At 37.0% G+C, this 17,312-nt stretch overlaps 1 protein-coding gene across 1 annotated transcript in view; it reads left to right on the plus strand.

The window, feature by feature from the left end:
• Positions 1-12,857, plus strand: part of PREP (prolyl endopeptidase) — an 84,356-nt gene extending 71,499 nt beyond the window's left edge. Inside the window, exons 12-15 of the mRNA XM_085543681.1 lie at positions 2,865-2,959; positions 5,073-5,204; positions 9,766-9,922; positions 12,204-12,857. Coding sequence (XP_085399807.1) covers positions 2,865-2,959; positions 5,073-5,204; positions 9,766-9,922; positions 12,204-12,498 — 679 coding nt within the window. The 3' untranslated portion in view covers positions 12,499-12,857. The remainder of the gene's footprint in view (positions 1-2,864; positions 2,960-5,072; positions 5,205-9,765; positions 9,923-12,203) is intronic.
• The last annotated feature ends 4,455 nt before the right edge of the window (positions 12,858-17,312 follow it).

Below are 17,312 nucleotides of genomic sequence, written 5' to 3' on the forward strand. Positions count from 1 at the left end.
AATACAATTGATTGTGAAGCAGACTGTGAAATTGTATTTCACTGCTACAGGGCCAGATTCGACCAAGCCTTTAAGCACAGAGATGGCACAGGGAAAGTCTGTTAGCCCACAGATAGGTCAAACAATGCCACAGCCAGTGATGCAGAATGTGAGATTACTATTTTCTGTTTCTCTGTTACCATTGCCTCCTGCCCTATAAAAGCTGAGAAAGCATTGAAGTCCAGTGACTCAGGGATCTGGGGATTTTTTCCCTACCACCAATGCACCAGCCTGCATTTTTCCATCAGCTGGTGAGGAAATGGCTATAAAGACTATCAGAGAGAGAAGGGAGCTAGACTTTTCCATACAGAAGGAGACAATTTCTAGACATCTAAGGCTACTGAACAGTTTACTGTGACTTAAACAGCAGGCTGACTTGAAATCAAATCTGGAAACAAGAATCTACTGGAAAAACAGGGGGAAATAGCAGGGTTTGGATGCAAGTTGAATTTTGTGCTATCTGATAATTTTGGATTTTTATTGTCTTAAAAGTTAGTCTATCTTAATTCCTTGAATTTAAAATTGACTTTGAGAAAACTTGTTATAAGCACTAGGCACATCCACCTCAAAATATCAGTCAAGTTAGAGTCTTCTCTCACTTTTATTACTGATCATACCCAAGTGGGTATTAATTAATAGTTATTTGCAGTGACGTTACTAGATGTTTGTGTTGAGAGTATGGCTGTAACATTATCAGAAGTGCCTAAATCCCAGTTGTACCAATAAGAATGAACACAAATATACTAAGCCTTACTTACATTTTTGGCAACATAATTATTACTTCAGTCTCTGGACTTTATCCTATTGAGGGTCTGTGAAACTGAAAGAGAATTTTCTAAGGGAAATGGAGAGTAGCTCTGTATAATTAGTGACTGTGTTAGGAACTCTTCTGAAATTCAATATCTTAGGAGATGATAAGTCATTTTCAGGCCCTCTGAAAACTATCACCAATGTAGCACCTGCTAGAGGAGTCTCCATTATCATGATGCACTGAAGAATTTGGTTCCATGTTGCTCAGATTGCTTGATTAAATATGTTGACTCCTCAGATAGGCACAGTTTCCTTTTCTGAAGATGGAAAGGGATGGCATGTTTTGTTTTTAAAATAATCTCAGACAGTGTGTTTGGGTAGCAGATTCATACCTCACCTTCAATTCCTCTTCCTTGCACCTTTGGTTGGTTACTCGATCAAGTAAGTTGTACCTAAACTTTCTATTGATTTTGTCTGGGACAGAGACACAGAAAAGTAGTGCAGTTTTCTGTGAGATTTTGCAGCTTTAACATAGCAAAATTTAAGAAGCTGCCATCTTATGGGACAAGCTATTGTGAGACTACTGTACATCATCAATGTGTTAACCTGTAGAAATTGGACATCCTTGAGTTTGACAGAATAATTCTCTCTGACCTTTGCACAGTATGCCTATGGAATATCAATCTTACCAATGATCAGCATGTCCCAGTGATCGAAGGAAAAATACTATTCACAGTGATGAACTCAAGAATTGATTTTACAGAAGCAGAAATCATTCATGCCATCTGATGACCACAGATAGCTGATCTAGAAAGATTATTTCTTTTTCTGGCAGGTTATAGAAATGCTAAAGTCTCTTATTTGTCATCTTTCTGCTTTTTTTTCTTTTTTCTTTTTCTTTATTTTCTTAATCTTTGGCACATATGTCAAAACCAAGTGCCAATACATATGTAATTGCTTTGTGAAGTATTTACTATTGTGAAGTTTACTTGTCTTGGTATTACATCCACATGAGAAATGCTGTAAGACAACTGTCTTTCAGGACATTTCAGATGAGCAGCAGGAGGGGCTTAAAGGTAAAAAGACCTAACCTTTGCTCTTATGGTTGAATAGGTTTAAATATTGCTGTCAGTGGTCTCTTCCATAAGCAAAAATTTCAAGTAAGTAAGTAAGAAAGATTTAAGTAAATTCAACTGAAAAAAGAAATTTAAACTTACAAGAGGGGGAGAGGGGGAGGGGGGACGACAAAAACTTCTTGGTATTAAGCTTGGATATTTACTGTTCTCCTTAACAATAACATAGTTTTAAGTCTGGAGCTTCCACTATGATAAGCTACTGTCTCAACACATGAGAGATAAATATATCTTCTTATTTGTTAAATATAACCTAAATTACTTAAATCCTTTATAAAATAATACTAATAGCTTTCATACTTTTTGCAATTTGACTTCAGCTTTCAGTCAGGTTTGAGAGCTATTAAGGATGGCAGAACTTTTAGTTTTTACTTTTCATATTTAACAAATCAAGTGGAAAATAATGAGGGAGGGGACTGACTATGATTTGACTGTAGGGTCTGGCACAAAATAAGGGTAAATACAGTTTTACAAAGGTTAAAGAAAAAGCGTTAAGCAGCAGTTGTATATACCAGCCCATAAACAAATGTCATGTGCTGATCATTATTCTTAATTCTTTGCTTTCCTCATTTGGGCTAAACTTTCCTCTCCTGAAAAAGCAAAGGACTCACTGAAGGGCAGCAGCTAAAAAGCCTTTGGGGTCCAGTGGTACAGAGTAGCTTACTCGATGTTCCAGAGGCAGAACCAGTGGCCATTCTCCTCAAGGGTGTGAAACTAAAGAAGAGCAGAACAGCTCTGATTCACTCTAAGAGGCTGCAGAGTGTTTCATTTCCATTGACAACCATTGAAAACTACCTGGCTACTCAGGTTTGCCATCAGAGCAGGACTTTATTATTTCGTCGTTGATCTTAGGACTTTCCTTCAAAGTATTTTTGTGAAAGTGATAGTAATACAGGTACTTAGAAATAAATAATAATATTAATCCTCTGCTTGCTTTTTCAGTGTATCAAGACTTATTTTTGTGCGACACCTGGGGGGTGTTCTAGCAGTGGCAAACATCAGGGGTGGTGGTGAATATGGAGAGACCTGGCACAAAGGTAAATCAGTCCAAGCATAGGAACAAAACTGCAGGCCAAACAGTGAGGCTGATGTTTTCTTTCTGTCCCTTTTCCATACTTGTCTCATTTCACCTTACATTTCCTCCATAGAAAAGTCGGGGTTTTTTTCCTATTCATGTGATCTCTACCTTGCCCAATGTTACCTGAAATTTTCTGTACTTAGGAGACACAACTTGTAGGTAGACATTTTTAAGTGACTTCAGACACCTCTTAGCACCTTTAAAGTATTTCTCTCCCCATTTTTCCAGTACAGTCCTCACTTAAATCCTTTGTTCGTCAGCTTTTCTGGTTGTTGACAGTTTTCTGTGTGTCTTCACCAGAAGAAAAAGCTGAAGAAAGTCCCTCTCAGATATGCAATATAACCTCCATTATTTAGTGATGATGCCTTACTCATATCCCAAGAGTCTGGAGGATAAGTTACTGGAGATCTTGTCAGTAAGGCAAATGCACCAGAACAGTGATGATGCAACATTTTGCATGGGGAGTAATCCATAATAACTTTGTATCAAACATAACAGTATTCCCAGATCATTACATCTTGATATTACCATTTCATCTGTGGTAACTTTTTGTCTGGGTCATTTCCTTACAATTGAGTTAAGAAGTAATGGTTTCATAAATAGAAGCTATATGTGCTTGCAGACGCAGGATATTATTGCTAAAGATGAAGTATCCTTCATTAATTTTAATTTGCAGATTGGTTTGTAATAGGTTTTAATAAAATTTATTTTAATATGATAATGCTTCTTTATTCCACCTACTTCCTCCTTAATTTTGACCCAAGTCTTTCTTGCAGTTGCAAAAATAGATATACATCTGTTCTTTGTTAACTCTAGAAGCAATTATAGGTTTACTGTATGGATTTTGACCTTACACTAGTTCAGAACTTGAAGGGAAGAGTAAGATTTATTTATTTCTCCTTTGCTGCCATGCATTTGAAGACTTTTTCCTTGTTCCAACACATCTTCATTTGATGGTCTTGTTAGTATGAGAGCATTTGTTATAAAATAATGCTCACAATTCCACAAGGAAATCCATATGAGTAAAGTCTGGAGTTACCTTATTCAAATTTTGCAGCGTAGGGATGAAGTATCCAGTTTAAGTTGGATGCGTAGAGTAATCAAAGGATGATAGAAATAAGCACCTTCATATTATATCTAATCCTGCTTATTTTAAGGAGGAGTTAATTATCCTGAACCATAGTGGGAGCCTGGGCAATTAGTTTAGACTAAACCACATGGCTTTAAATTAAGTGGAAGGAAATGCAGTTCCATTTCTGCCAGGTACGAGCCCCTGTTACCTGACTGGACCACAGTCTTTCCTTCAGGAATGTGAAGATATTCTCCCCAGACTTTTACAAACATTTAATTGCTTGAAGAGGAATGTACTAGATCTATGGTAGGGGAATCTTTGAGGAGGAACCATTTTTTAGTCCCTTACCAAACAAGCCTCTGAAGGGAGGAAGATACTGATACTGAGATTGGGTCATCTGTGAGCCCTCTAGGTTGATATTCATTCCACATTGATAGCTCACTAATAACATTTCTAACCAAGATGTGATTCTGAATTTCTTATTTGACCACAGCTACATATCATCTGATTTGGAAACATAATAAGAAAAAAAGGTAAATTATCAGCCACATATTCTTTGTCCAGGAAATTAAAGTGTGTATTTTATATAGGTGCAAATTTGAAGTTTTATCACCTTAAGAAACTGTCCCTGAGTTTAGTGCTGTTAATGTCCCATTAGATCAAGCCTCAAGTGGATTGTGTGGTTATTTTGTATATATTTTGTAATGCAAAGCTTTTAGCTTTAATATTACTGGTTTGGAATGTTACCTGGCACTCATTCCACAGTGTAAGTATGTATTATTCAGAGTTTCTGAAAGCATTAGAGTTATTGACAAAGCCATTTCATATTCTTTGTGTTGAAAGAATCTTTTGTTTTTGCTGTCTTTCTGACCTGCATCAATTATTAAAATGTTCACGGAATTGGAATTGTTCCCAGGTTTTTTTGCACACGTGTTTTTCTGAAGAGATGGATTCACATGGCTTTTATGGGATCAACTGATTTGTTTTATTTGTGTGCTAGGTGGTATCTTGGCCAACAAACAAAACTGCTTTGATGACTTTCAGTATGCTGCCAAATACCTCATCAAAGAGGGCTACACATCTCCAAAGAAGCTGACTATTAATGGAGGCTCAAATGGAGGCCTCTTAGTTGGTAAGAATTGCTTGTATATTTCCTGGGTTTGGTACTGGAGTTTATCAAAGTAGCCTGACAGAAATATATCAGAACCTTTTTCTCAAGAGTTGGCAGAATGTCTGTGCATTAATATATACACCAAACATTAAGTATATACCATTCTTCTCTATTTGCCATTTCCAATGGACATTAGGTTTCTGCAGCGAGTACTGACTGCAGTGCTTACGATTACTGTCTTGTTTGCTACAGCTAAGCTACCTGGGTAGAATCACAGAGTAAGAATGCATTTAAAAAGAAATTTAAAAAATCTTTTTTATCTCTTAAGAGTAATTAGTATGATACAATAACTGAATAACCAGAAAGTCTGTTATGTGGCATTCAGGAAATTTTGTGTGCCCATGGCACAAGCCAGAATCCCAAGTTCTGCAGTCCTTTGAGCTTCTTATTCAGTCCTTCTGTAGTCATGTGTTCCCATTCCTGAAGGAAAAAATGAAAACGTGATATTTCTGCATTTAAGGCCTTTGTACAAGAACACGTGACTGTTTGACTCTAATCATGTAGTTAAGACATGGTAACAAATCCAGGAATGTCTCTTGTGCAAAACACTAAATTCAAGTACTTGAAAAAGTCATGGACTTTTGAGGGTCTGTGTATATGTAATGCTGTTACAAGTGCTTTTCGTTCACTGCTATGTTCTTAAATTCAAGGAAATTAATAGCCTTCTTAGAAAAGGTTCCACAAAAAAAAATCTCATATTCTAAGCAGCCTTTTAAAAGCTACAACATTTATTTCTGATTATATCCTAGTGACTAAAAGTGGTAGAATAAAAAAGAGTTATTTGTTTCAGTCTTGGCAGAAGAAGGAAACACAAAAGAATAACATTGTGGTTAGTTTAGCTTATTTTAAAAACAACATGAGAGACATGAGACAGTATGACAGAGATGATCTACTCATGAGGAAAACATCTAGTTTATTGAAAATGAGATTTATTAGGACCGCCCTTTGCATGCTCCACTTGTTATACTACCCTCTGTTTAACAGCTGCTGAATACTCACTCTGTTGATTATTTTTTGTTGTTTTTCAGTGAACTAATATCTTGTGTAAGAAACAAGATTTGGAGTTACACAGCTCTTTGATCTGAGCCATCTTGGCCACTACAATTACTTTAAAGACAAACATGCATATTTTGTCATATTTTTGCATATTTGCTTCTCACATGGCAGAAGGTGTTTGTATATTGTAAACAACACCAATAGAAATGGCTGAAAAAAAGAGAGGAAAAAAGGTTTTATACATCATTGGGAGTACAACCACTACAAAAGTCCATTTTATGTGAGCACAGTTATATATATATATATATATATGAAAATTCTGTTAAACTTCCAATGTGTTACATAGCTTCTGCAAATACTGTTTTATCCTTACTTGCACTTCAGTTTCACTCAGGATAGCATTCATCCTACCCTGCTTTAGTCACCAGAAAAATCTGCTTCTTCATAAACACGTTAGCTTGGCACCTTCTTTAGGTTAGGGGAAGCGAGTGCAGAGGGCATGTCATGCCTGTATTAGACAGATGCTGTGAGTCTAGATGCCTGTTGTGAAAGTCTAGTGTTAGAAACCTTCTATTTCAATTGATGACTAATTACAATCCATCTGGATTTCTTTATTCTTAATGAGACAGATTAAAATAGGTGAGTTTAGGAAATACAAAAGTGCTTTTTCAATTTAAATTTTGCAGTAGCTGTTCATAAGACACTGACAAATATAACTACTTCATTAAGTGCAAGGATCCACTGCCAAATTTTCTGAGTTTTTATTTTCTGAGGGGAAAAAAATAAATGATAAGGAAAAATATTGTCATTCTTCCAAAATACTGTTTCTTTTTAATCTTAACTAACAGGAGGTGTCTCTGAGGAGCACAGGGCTCTGAACTCCTGCCTCACTGAGTTGAAAAACAATACTTCCTTGTCTTGTATGATAGGATCCCAAAGCTCAGCACAGCAGCACAGCTGTGACCTGAAAGCCTCTTTCATGCAAGTGCAGCATTTGTCCTCTTGTGTTTGTTTAGGCAAACAGTTCTGAGGCTTTGGAACCAAATTTTAAAGCTTGATGTGTAGAGGAATAAAATTAATGAATAAATTGTTGTTCCAGGTTACAGCTCCAAAATGCATATAATTATGGCTAGCAAAAGGGGTGTGATGGGAACTGATAAGTGACTCCAAAAGTGTTTTCTTACTGAAGTAACTATTCTGAGAGCTAGGAGCAGCAGTTCTGATATAATCCTGAGCAACGCATAGTCCTTCAAGAGACGTGTTTTACAATGAAGAATTGAATGAATTTGATTTTACTATAGGTGTTTGGGCTCTTTTTTTCCTAACAGAATAGCATTTCTCTTCAAAAAAGGAAAGGACTTGAAAAGGAGAGATCTGAAAGGTTAAGTTAAAAGGATGAAGAGCTTTTAGATGGCAGCCTTATATAAGAAGAAGACCCAGGGAGTGTAGTTACATTATCAGAGATGACTAGAAGTAAAATAACATCCTCCAGAAAACAGAAATGAGATTCAACTGAAGAAAACAGGATAAAAATAAGCTTTGACAGGGACTGATGGACCACAGGAGATTGAGCAAATTGCTAACAACATAAAGGTTGCTAATAAAAACTTTCTGTGTGTGTATCAGAAGCAGGAAGCTGACCAGAACATCTTTGGGACTGTGCAGGAGCACTAAATAAAAATAAAGGCATAACAGAACAAGAAAATGGTTCATTTCTATTGATGTTCCTTACTACAGAGCATTGGGATTTCCCTTCATCAGTCTCTCCTTGTGGGTGATGCTCTGTGGAGTTGCCTCAAGCTGAAGCATTAGCAGAAGAGGTTTTAGAGTAAATCAAATGAAAAATCGTGTCTTGCCAGGACCAGATGGTACACACACAAGATCCTAAGTGAATTCCAATATGAAATTGCAGGCTCCTAAGCCTGAATGTCTGATGAACAGAAGGGAACAAGTTTAATGCCAATTTTTAAAATGGTTGATGGCTAACCACAAACTGCAGATCAGTAAATCTGACTTCTGTAACAGGCAAGCCAACTGAAACCAATAAATAATAGCTGACATGCATGGGGAAGAATTTTGCAGGCTAAAGTTGCGACATGAAATCTTAGAGCTATTTGAAGGAGTCACTGAGCATATGTTGCATGTAACAGTGATCTGGTTATTCTCAGATTTTCATGAGCTTTTGACGAGATTTTAAGACTTTGAAAGAAAGTTCTTGTTGAGTTGGATGGAAGGTTGCTGTTGTGATATCCTGATCAGCAGAAAACAAAGAATGGGAATAAATAATCTGTTTTCACAGTGGACACAAATGAGAAGCTGAAGAATTTGAGAAAGACTGTTTCTGGGTTTGGATGCACAGTGATGAGCTCTGAACTAAGGGAGGGATCTGTTGTGGTAGTTAAATGAATAACTCGGTACTGTTATTTCTTATGCTACAAAAAAAGTGTGGGGAATTTGTAAAATCATCTGGCAATAGATTTAAATCAAGCAACTGAAGTTGGAATTGAAGAATGCATTGCTGCAGGATATCATAGCAATAGATGAGTAAGCATTGAGAGAGGAAATAGATGTATTTATGGAGGATACTTGTTTTGGTGTCTGAGGATAAACTCCAACTCAGGAGAAACCAACCGACTAGTTGAAAAGCTGACATTGTACAGGAAATCTCAGTATTTTCTGTATTTAAAGCTCTTCTCCAGAGCATCCGCCAGTTGCCACTCTTGTAAATTGAACATGAAGCTAGATGGTTATTTTTTCTAATACGAGGCAAGAATTATGCTTAAAGAAATTGTCTCTTCCAGAAGTAGGAAAATTAAAATAATAAGAAGAAAAAAATACTACCGTAACTTTTTTTTTAAAAAATTAAAATGACGTTATTCCTCTGACTTTGTAGAAGTTTGCTTCCATTAGAACTCTTTTCATACGAATTGACAGGGTAATTATGGAAGAAAATTTATCAGTAAATGGAGAATTTTGCTCCTTAATGTCCTTTTCTTTGTTGACAATAATGTTAGAAAGTGAATGGTTCAGCACACTCCAATTACAGTGGTCCAAAAGTTCACATATTTAACAAGTGCATTGGAAGATATATTTTCTAAGAACTGTGCTTAGTGCTTTAGAGAAAATAGCTCCGAAGTTCCTTAGGAAATAACAGCTTTGACAGTTATAATTGTTATCCATTTATACAATTGTTTTCATTTTTTTCTTAGAAAACTTTCATTTCACACACATTGGTGGGCTTCTCTCATTGCAACTGGTTTTATATTGGATATTTTGTATTAAGGTTCTTTGGCTTCAGATATTACATGGGAAATCCATATTTGTTTTACCTTAACAATTTCCTGTTAACAATTTTCTGAGTTTTGTTGTTGTTGTTGTTTCTTTTCTTTTATAAACCTGGATGTTTCCTTTGGAGAGACATCTTTGTAGAAGTTTTTCTGACAATAACTTACTGTTATTGGGCCTTTTACTGCTGAGTTTAATTCTTTAAGATATTAATACTAATAGAGTTGTTTTCTTGTCAAAGCTGCCTGTGCTAATCAGCGTCCTGACCTCTTTGGCTGTGTTATTGCCCAAGTGGGAGTGATGGATATGCTAAAGTTCCACAAGTACACCATTGGCCATGCTTGGACTACTGACTTTGGCTGCTCTGACAATAAAGAACAGTTTGAATGGCTGTACAAGTAAGTGTCTTTAAATACTTCTGCCATGGTTAAAATGCAAACTCTGCTCAACAGTTTCAGGTTGTCATGATAAATAGCCATTATTATTAGCTAATATGAATTATTTCATTCTTTTCTCACATTGTGTTTCTGGAGTTTACAGCTTCTTTACAAGTCAACTTTGCATGAGAACAACTCTTCTCAAAGCCCTGTTGAGTTAACTGATTATAGTTTCTGAAACCATATTCTACTAGCAGCTTTAACCATTTGTTAGGTACTCTTTCCAAACGCTTGCTTTAGGCTGTCACAACAGAGTATTCTCAAGTGAACCATTACGCAAATTGTATTTTTTATGCTGGGTAGAGGCAATGACCATTATGAATTGTATTATACAATGTGGATAGGATTTATTTGTAGGAATTGAATGGCAGTAGACCACAACAGGATATTATTTCAGTTCTTAGGCTCTTGCTAAGAGTTCTGGAAAGATCATTTAGAAGGGGGGGAAAAAAAACAGTCACTGTGAGAGAACAGCAATGGTCTGCACATTTGATATGGTCACTAACGATTGTGTTAAAATATGTTCCATCATTTTAAATTATTTTTCTGGCATCTCATCTTCTGTTACTGTAATTGTATTCCTTCAATAATGAAGATTGGCATTACAGGACAGTGCTTCAGACACGCTAACAATTTGGCTTGTCTGAAATACAATAGTGTTTAGATCATAAAAAATGTATATACTAAAGTACACTGAGATCTAACTTATCTACAGCATTTATTAAAAAAAAAACAAACAAGCAATACCAATTCCAGATACTAAATAATCATTTGGCCACACTGTAATTATATTGTTACTAGTTGTTCAATTCAAGGTTTCAGTGGCAAACAAATTTTGTATATACAGTGCACAAAACAATTAACAAATTTCATAATTTCTTTAATGATTAGTTTTCAAAAGAGATTGTTTGCTTTAAAATGTATGCATCAAGTAATATTCAGTGTTTTGAACAGTAAAATTCACACAAACAGCTGTAAGTTCAGATATTCTGAAGTCATAAAGCAGAAGTGAAGTTTTAAATTCATTCTACGATTAGAAGATATGTGTCTGCAGAGAGGAGTTATTCTGTACCTACTTATTTACATATGCTTAACTCACAAAATCTCAATGCATATTTTAAAAGCGTCATATATAATATTACCTGAAATATTTCAATTTGGCAAAATTTCTTTGAGCTGCTATGCTTCCTGTTCAACTGGCAATGGCACATCAAATCATCACAAATAGAAAGATAAATAATGTTTCAAAAATGTTGTCTTATAGATACTCTCAAAAAATACCTTAGCTAACTAGACTGCCATCTATTTTTAAAACAAATTGTCATCTGGAAATTCACCTCCATTGCTCTTTCAGTGGAAATGCGGCAGCTAGGAATATGTGAGGTTAGGCAGTCAAATATCATTGTGTTGTGCGTTCTTAAAGACAGTTTGGTATTACTTAATGGTTACTCATCTAAATGTGAGATTAAATTAAAAAACAACAACAGAATTCCATTTGTATTTTCTGCGATGAAATAGGAAAAATAAATTGTATCCTACTCTTGACTTTAAAAAGGTAAGATTATTCTTTGGTTAGATGGAATTCTCTGTGACTATTAAATTCAGTTTTTGTTGTTGTTGTGATATGTAGATATATCTTTTATGTTATGCTGCAGTTGTTTAAAGAAAGATAAATTCTCCTGCAAAGAAAACAAGTGTTTTAAGTAAGATAATTTGTTACTCAAAAAGTATGAATCAGTCATCCATCAGAACCCAGAAAACCTACAGTTCTTTTTTCAGTTTCCTGCATGATATTCCTACAGAGTACCTGCATGTTCAGAAGTGGTATAAATATCGTTCACCATCAGAAACTGTTTCCAAACTTGTATGTAATGGAGCCATTCGTTCACATGTAGACCAGTAATACATATGTGTGCTGGAAAAGTGTTATCTCCTTGCTTCCCAGCAGAATGGATCCTGCTATGAGCTCTACAGCTTTTGCTATTCTTTCTCTGCTACCCATTCCTGCTATTTTGATATTTCTGTGGGATGTATGCTTACACCCCTCTGTAAATTAATGTATTTGCTTCACATTTGAGAGCCAGTGATTTGTTATGTATCATTTGCCAGCAGTGAAGCCCTGCTATGTGCAACATTGTAGTATTGAGTGCTATCAAATGTCACTGTGATAATTTCAGTGGGAGAGGACCACCTTATTGGACCTGGAGGAGAAAATATATAAATGTTTGTGTATTTTTCTCAGGTATTCTCCACTTCACAACGTTAAACTACCAGAAGAAGATGGCATCCAGTATCCCTCTATACTGCTGCTCACAGCAGACCATGATGACCGTGTGGTCCCTCTACATTCACTGAAGTTTATTGCTACTCTGCAATATGTTGTGGGCCGAAGCCGTAAACAAACCAATCCACTTCTCATCCATGTTGACACCAAAGCTGGGCATGGAGCAGGAAAGCCAACTGCTAAAGTTATAGAAGAAGTGTCAGATATGTTTGCTTTTATAGCACGTTGCCTAAATCTTGATTGGATTGAATAGGCGAAATGCTTATTACTGTCTCCTTTAGGAAAAAAAGGGCTTTAACACCTTTTAAGACCAACCAGATTACTACTTGGTGTAGTACTTACATTTAAGAACTGCAGTTCAATATTTTATTGATCCAACCTGCTATGGAATTTTGATCTGTGCTTCCCTTTTTTTAGAGTTTCTTTGAATTTCTTTTCTACTGTGTTTCAAAGTACATATTAAGTAGCATGTTCAAATACAGTGCTGTTGTGAACATCTAGATTCCAGATGTAGTGTTAGTTGAGCTGATTTCATGTAAACAATTTTAATGTATTTTGCACCTATAAACATATCCAGATCATCTGTAATTAAATGTAAGTACTGTCCGCATACAAGAACTCTGAGCATACTTTATTTACACAGTAACTTATTTAAGAATGGAAATGTAAAATGTTCTTTGATAATCATGAAATATTGAGGAGATAGTAGTCTAGGTAATTAATTACGCCAATATGATTAAAAACATTATATTATTTCATACTGTTTGTAACAGTGTGTTACAGTCCATAATAATGTTGCCAAATTGTCTTTTCTTACCACAAAGACTTGAAACTGTCCATTGTCTCTTCTGCTGTTTATTTTCACAAAGAAGAGAGAACTGGAATCAGGAATACTTGAAGAACTCTTCAGACACTCAGTTATCAGTCAAGGTATGCATACACACTTCACAGTGTTGCCTGTCTACTGTTAACTCTCAACTATTTTTAAACTGTAGACAGATTTGTCTAGATTGCTCAAATACACATTTTCCCAGTACATGTGACAGAGTATTCTTTAAGGTGCCAAAATTTGAAGATGGATACATAATCTTGTCCTGGCTGCAAAACAACAAAAGCACATAAGCAGATTCCCTAATGATTTGACACACATGAGATATTTGAATTGCTATTTCATTAATTTGATTAGAGCTATTTCATTCATTAATTTGTTGAGCTATGAAGTAGATACGAGTAGAAGTTGTCTAGTAGCTTTCTAAACTGTGATGTGCTGCAGCAAGTAGATTTTGATTTTGGGGTCAGAATGGTTTTCTACCACTCACTATTAGTCTTGTTGCCCATCAAGAAAATACTGCTGCTTCTCAGTTTTGGATAAACTGATAAACTCCTCCAGTATCATGTTTGTCATCATGCTCACACTTGGATCCCAAGGCTTGTATTTTTGTTCTGAGCTCAAGAGCTTCCTGTCTAAGCAAGTAATGTCTCAACATGGGAAGAGGGAGTGGTATTTAGAAAGGGAGTAGGCTGCTGATTATCTGTACCAAATTCATCTTGTTTCTCTCACTCTCAGGGACTTATTCTGATTCACTCTGTAGCCCGGGAAGGATCATGTCTCCAAAGCCCTTATAAAGAATAATCTGATTTGGGGGGGAGGTAAGGGGGAGGATGGGGAAGGAGGATTTCTGCTTTCATGACAAGTACCATACCCATAAACCTGTATGTGATCTGGGGCTTATTTGTGAACCCTGGCCATTATTTTTACCAAATAATATATGGACATTATGCCGTATTTCGATCACAGCACCAAACTGAACAGTCCGACTAGAGAGTTGAGGGATTTTTTATTATTATTATTATTCCTCCAGGCTGTGAAAATGGAATTCAGATTCAGCCTCTCACCCTGGCCCTTTTCCCATAGACATGTGAACTATTTTCTAAGATCGTTTTGGAATTTTTAACAGCTGAGCTGTAGGGGCAGGAATGAAGCTGATGGTAGGAAGTTGGGATGAGTGTCTGACACACCAGAAGGCTGTGCTGCAATTCAGCAAGACTTGAAAAGGCCAGAGAGTTGGGCAGAAAGGAGCACTATGCAGTTCAACGAGGGCAAGTATAAAGTCCTACATCTGGGAAGGAATAGCCACACGTATCAGAACAGGTTAGGGGCTGACCTGCTGGAAAGGAGCTATGAAGAGAAGAAACTGGAGGTCCTAATGGACAATAGGCTGACCATGAGCCAACAGTGTGCCCTTACAGCCAAGAAGGCCAATGGGATCCTGGGGTGCATTGGGAGCATGGCCAGCAGGTCAAGGGAAGTGATCCTCTCCTGCTTTGCCCTGGTGAAGCCTCGCCTGGAGTATTGAGTTCAGTTCTGGGCTCCTCAGTTCAACTACATGATATGCAGTGGTCTCTTCCAACCCCTGTGCTTCTGTGATGCACAAGTACAGTGCCATCTTTGAAAGTAACACCCCAGAGCAGCTAGGCTCTTCTTGAATGTCATGATATCAACAGGGCAGAGGTTTTTCTATGATCAAGATCTTCGCTTGATAGGGTTTGTAGAAAGCAGGATAACTGTGAAACTGAGATGAATTATATCAGTGTGTTGAATCTCAAATCCTTGAGCACAGCCACCTCAATCATCTTTTTGGTCTTTGTCTTACCTTGTTCTGTAGCTGCTCAAACACAGTTGTTTGTTTGTTTGTTTGTTTGTTTTTCTGTTTTAACCAGTAGGTAAGTTGAGGAGTTTGGAAACAAACATTTCTTTTTGAGTGGCAATCAAGAGTATTGAAGGCGGAGCTACCAGTCACAAAATAAAATGTTCAGGATTCCCACTGTAAAAAGCTGCTATCTCTATTAGAAAGTCAGTTTGTTTCAATAGTAAGGTCTTAATTCTGATATTTTAATTGATCTTAAGTAGGAATTCCAACTACAAGATTCAGGTTTCAAAAAAGTGATCATGCAGAGCTGTCCTGTTGACTGCGCTGCTCCTTCTAGTACGGAAAGGATGATGGCCCCAAATGGAATCCATATTAATTCCAGGCGAGTAATACTCATGTTATACACTGGAATCTAAACCTGTAAGGTTTTGATTAAGTAGACTTGGAACCAAGCAACTCCTGGTGTAGAAAGCCATAAAGAAATTTCAGTTAATCTGCTTTCAGGGATAACAGTGGTAATGCTATTTCATGGAGAGGCCCTGTGTTCTGTGCCTTTTATTTCCAGAGCATGAAGCAAATTTCACTCAATTCCTATAAGCGTCTTATGTTGTGTAAGCTAAAATCTGTTTCAAAGTGGAAATAAATGGACTTTTCACACAGTACTCCCTTCCAATATTCTTCACAGCTAATGTAAAGATATCTTAGTTGTCTTTGCCTCCATGAGAATAGATTTGCATCAGAGTTTATACATGTGAAAAGTGTTGGAAGTATTTTAAAAGTTTTGAGCCTTCATATCCTTCATAGAAAGAACAAATTAATTTCCTTCACATTGGAGTTGATTTAATTTTTGGTAGCTGAGAAAAAAACAACAAAACCTGAGTGTAGATGGATGCTGAAACATCCCCACCAGTATAACCACCAGCATCTAAGGGAAGAAGGAGGGCAGTTGGCTGTGGGTATGTAAGAGTAAGGCATGGTTAAGGCAGAATTTGGAAACACCTGTTCCCACACCCAGAACTTCTCCTGTTTCACCAGGATTTTCTTGACGTGAGTTTTCTTGGCCATCTGTCTGTAGGAAGGCAGAAACATGAGCAGCAACTCTTTGGATTCGATACAGCAAGCAACAGCTTTCAGACATCTATGTTTGAAAGGTGATGCCAGGTCGTTTAATTTTAGCCAAAGGCAGCCCCTCAGGGCTGCCTGAAGATCTGCATATAGACTCTTCCTGTCAGCCTCTCCTGTGAAAGGGGTTTTCCAAGCTGAGTAGGATCCAGGGGGGAGGGCTGAGGGAGGCGCTTGGAAGCCAAGCTAATAAACAAGCACCCAATTTTCTGCCAGCTCTTCTACTCTGAAAGTCTTTAGTTAGACAGCTTTTGTGCAATTGCCTCTTTGTGCAGACCTCTCAGGATTTGGATAGTTCATGCAGTCTGAAGAGCCAGGTTTGGCAACTTTTTTTAGTTCTCCATATGTTCTTTTAATTATTTCTGCCCTGCTATTATTGTGTGCCAGGAAAATAAAAAGCAGTCCTGCAGCCTCTTTTCCCCCTTACTATCGAAGAAAGGGGAGGCAAGGTAGCCTTCCAGTTCTCTCATCTCTGAAGACAACCAAGTTGTGTTCTCAGACATTGCTCTTGAATAATCACATACTGTTTCTAAACAATCACACCTTCCACGTATTCATGGCAGAGAGATCCCTGAGTGGAAGCTAGACCGGCTGCTGGCATCTGCAGAAGTAATATGAAGTTCTGGACTGGAAGGGCTGTGATTTGGCAGTTTCCCCCCAATTTTTCAGAAGAAAACTAATGGAAAATTCAACTCTTAAACCCAAAGCTGAGCAATAGCATGTCAGCAACTCTGCTCTGTAGATCCCCCTCTATATTTACAGCAGGGAGTAACAGAGGCAAGGAACAATCTTGCTGCATCCTTAACCATAGCGGGGTCAATTTAATTTTGGAGGTCTGAATAGTGAAGGTTAATCAATTAATAGCGGTTTTCAGTAAAGATTTCTAGCTTCCATAACAAATGCAACGTGAGAGCTGGAGTCAATGGATCAATGTCTGCGAATGTGATATTTCTGGCCTGGTGTGTGCTGCTCAGAAGACAAATGTTGGTGTGTGTGTTCTACTTTCAGCATGTATTGGCCTCCTGCGTGCAAAAAGGAAGATGTCCTTACAGTGTGTTTTAGCTGGCATACATGTTAGCCATCTGATAGTGCTAGCTAAAGCATTAACCTAGACATCTGTCTGTAACATAAGCAGTGCACTGTTAGGCCAAAAATGTTGTCTGTAATTTTCATCTTAACGTTACTGTAAAGATATAGCAGAAATAATCAGATGAAAAGCGGAAGAGCTTAATTTTGTAGTATCCATATTGTCTCGACCCTTTCAGTGTATTAGATGGATGCTTATTTTCCAACT

This window comes from Coturnix japonica, chromosome 3, assembly GCF_054131305.1.
Source record: "Coturnix japonica strain WE chromosome 3, WE-NBRP24, whole genome shotgun sequence".
Lineage (NCBI taxonomy): Eukaryota > Metazoa > Chordata > Aves > Galliformes > Phasianidae > Coturnix > Coturnix japonica.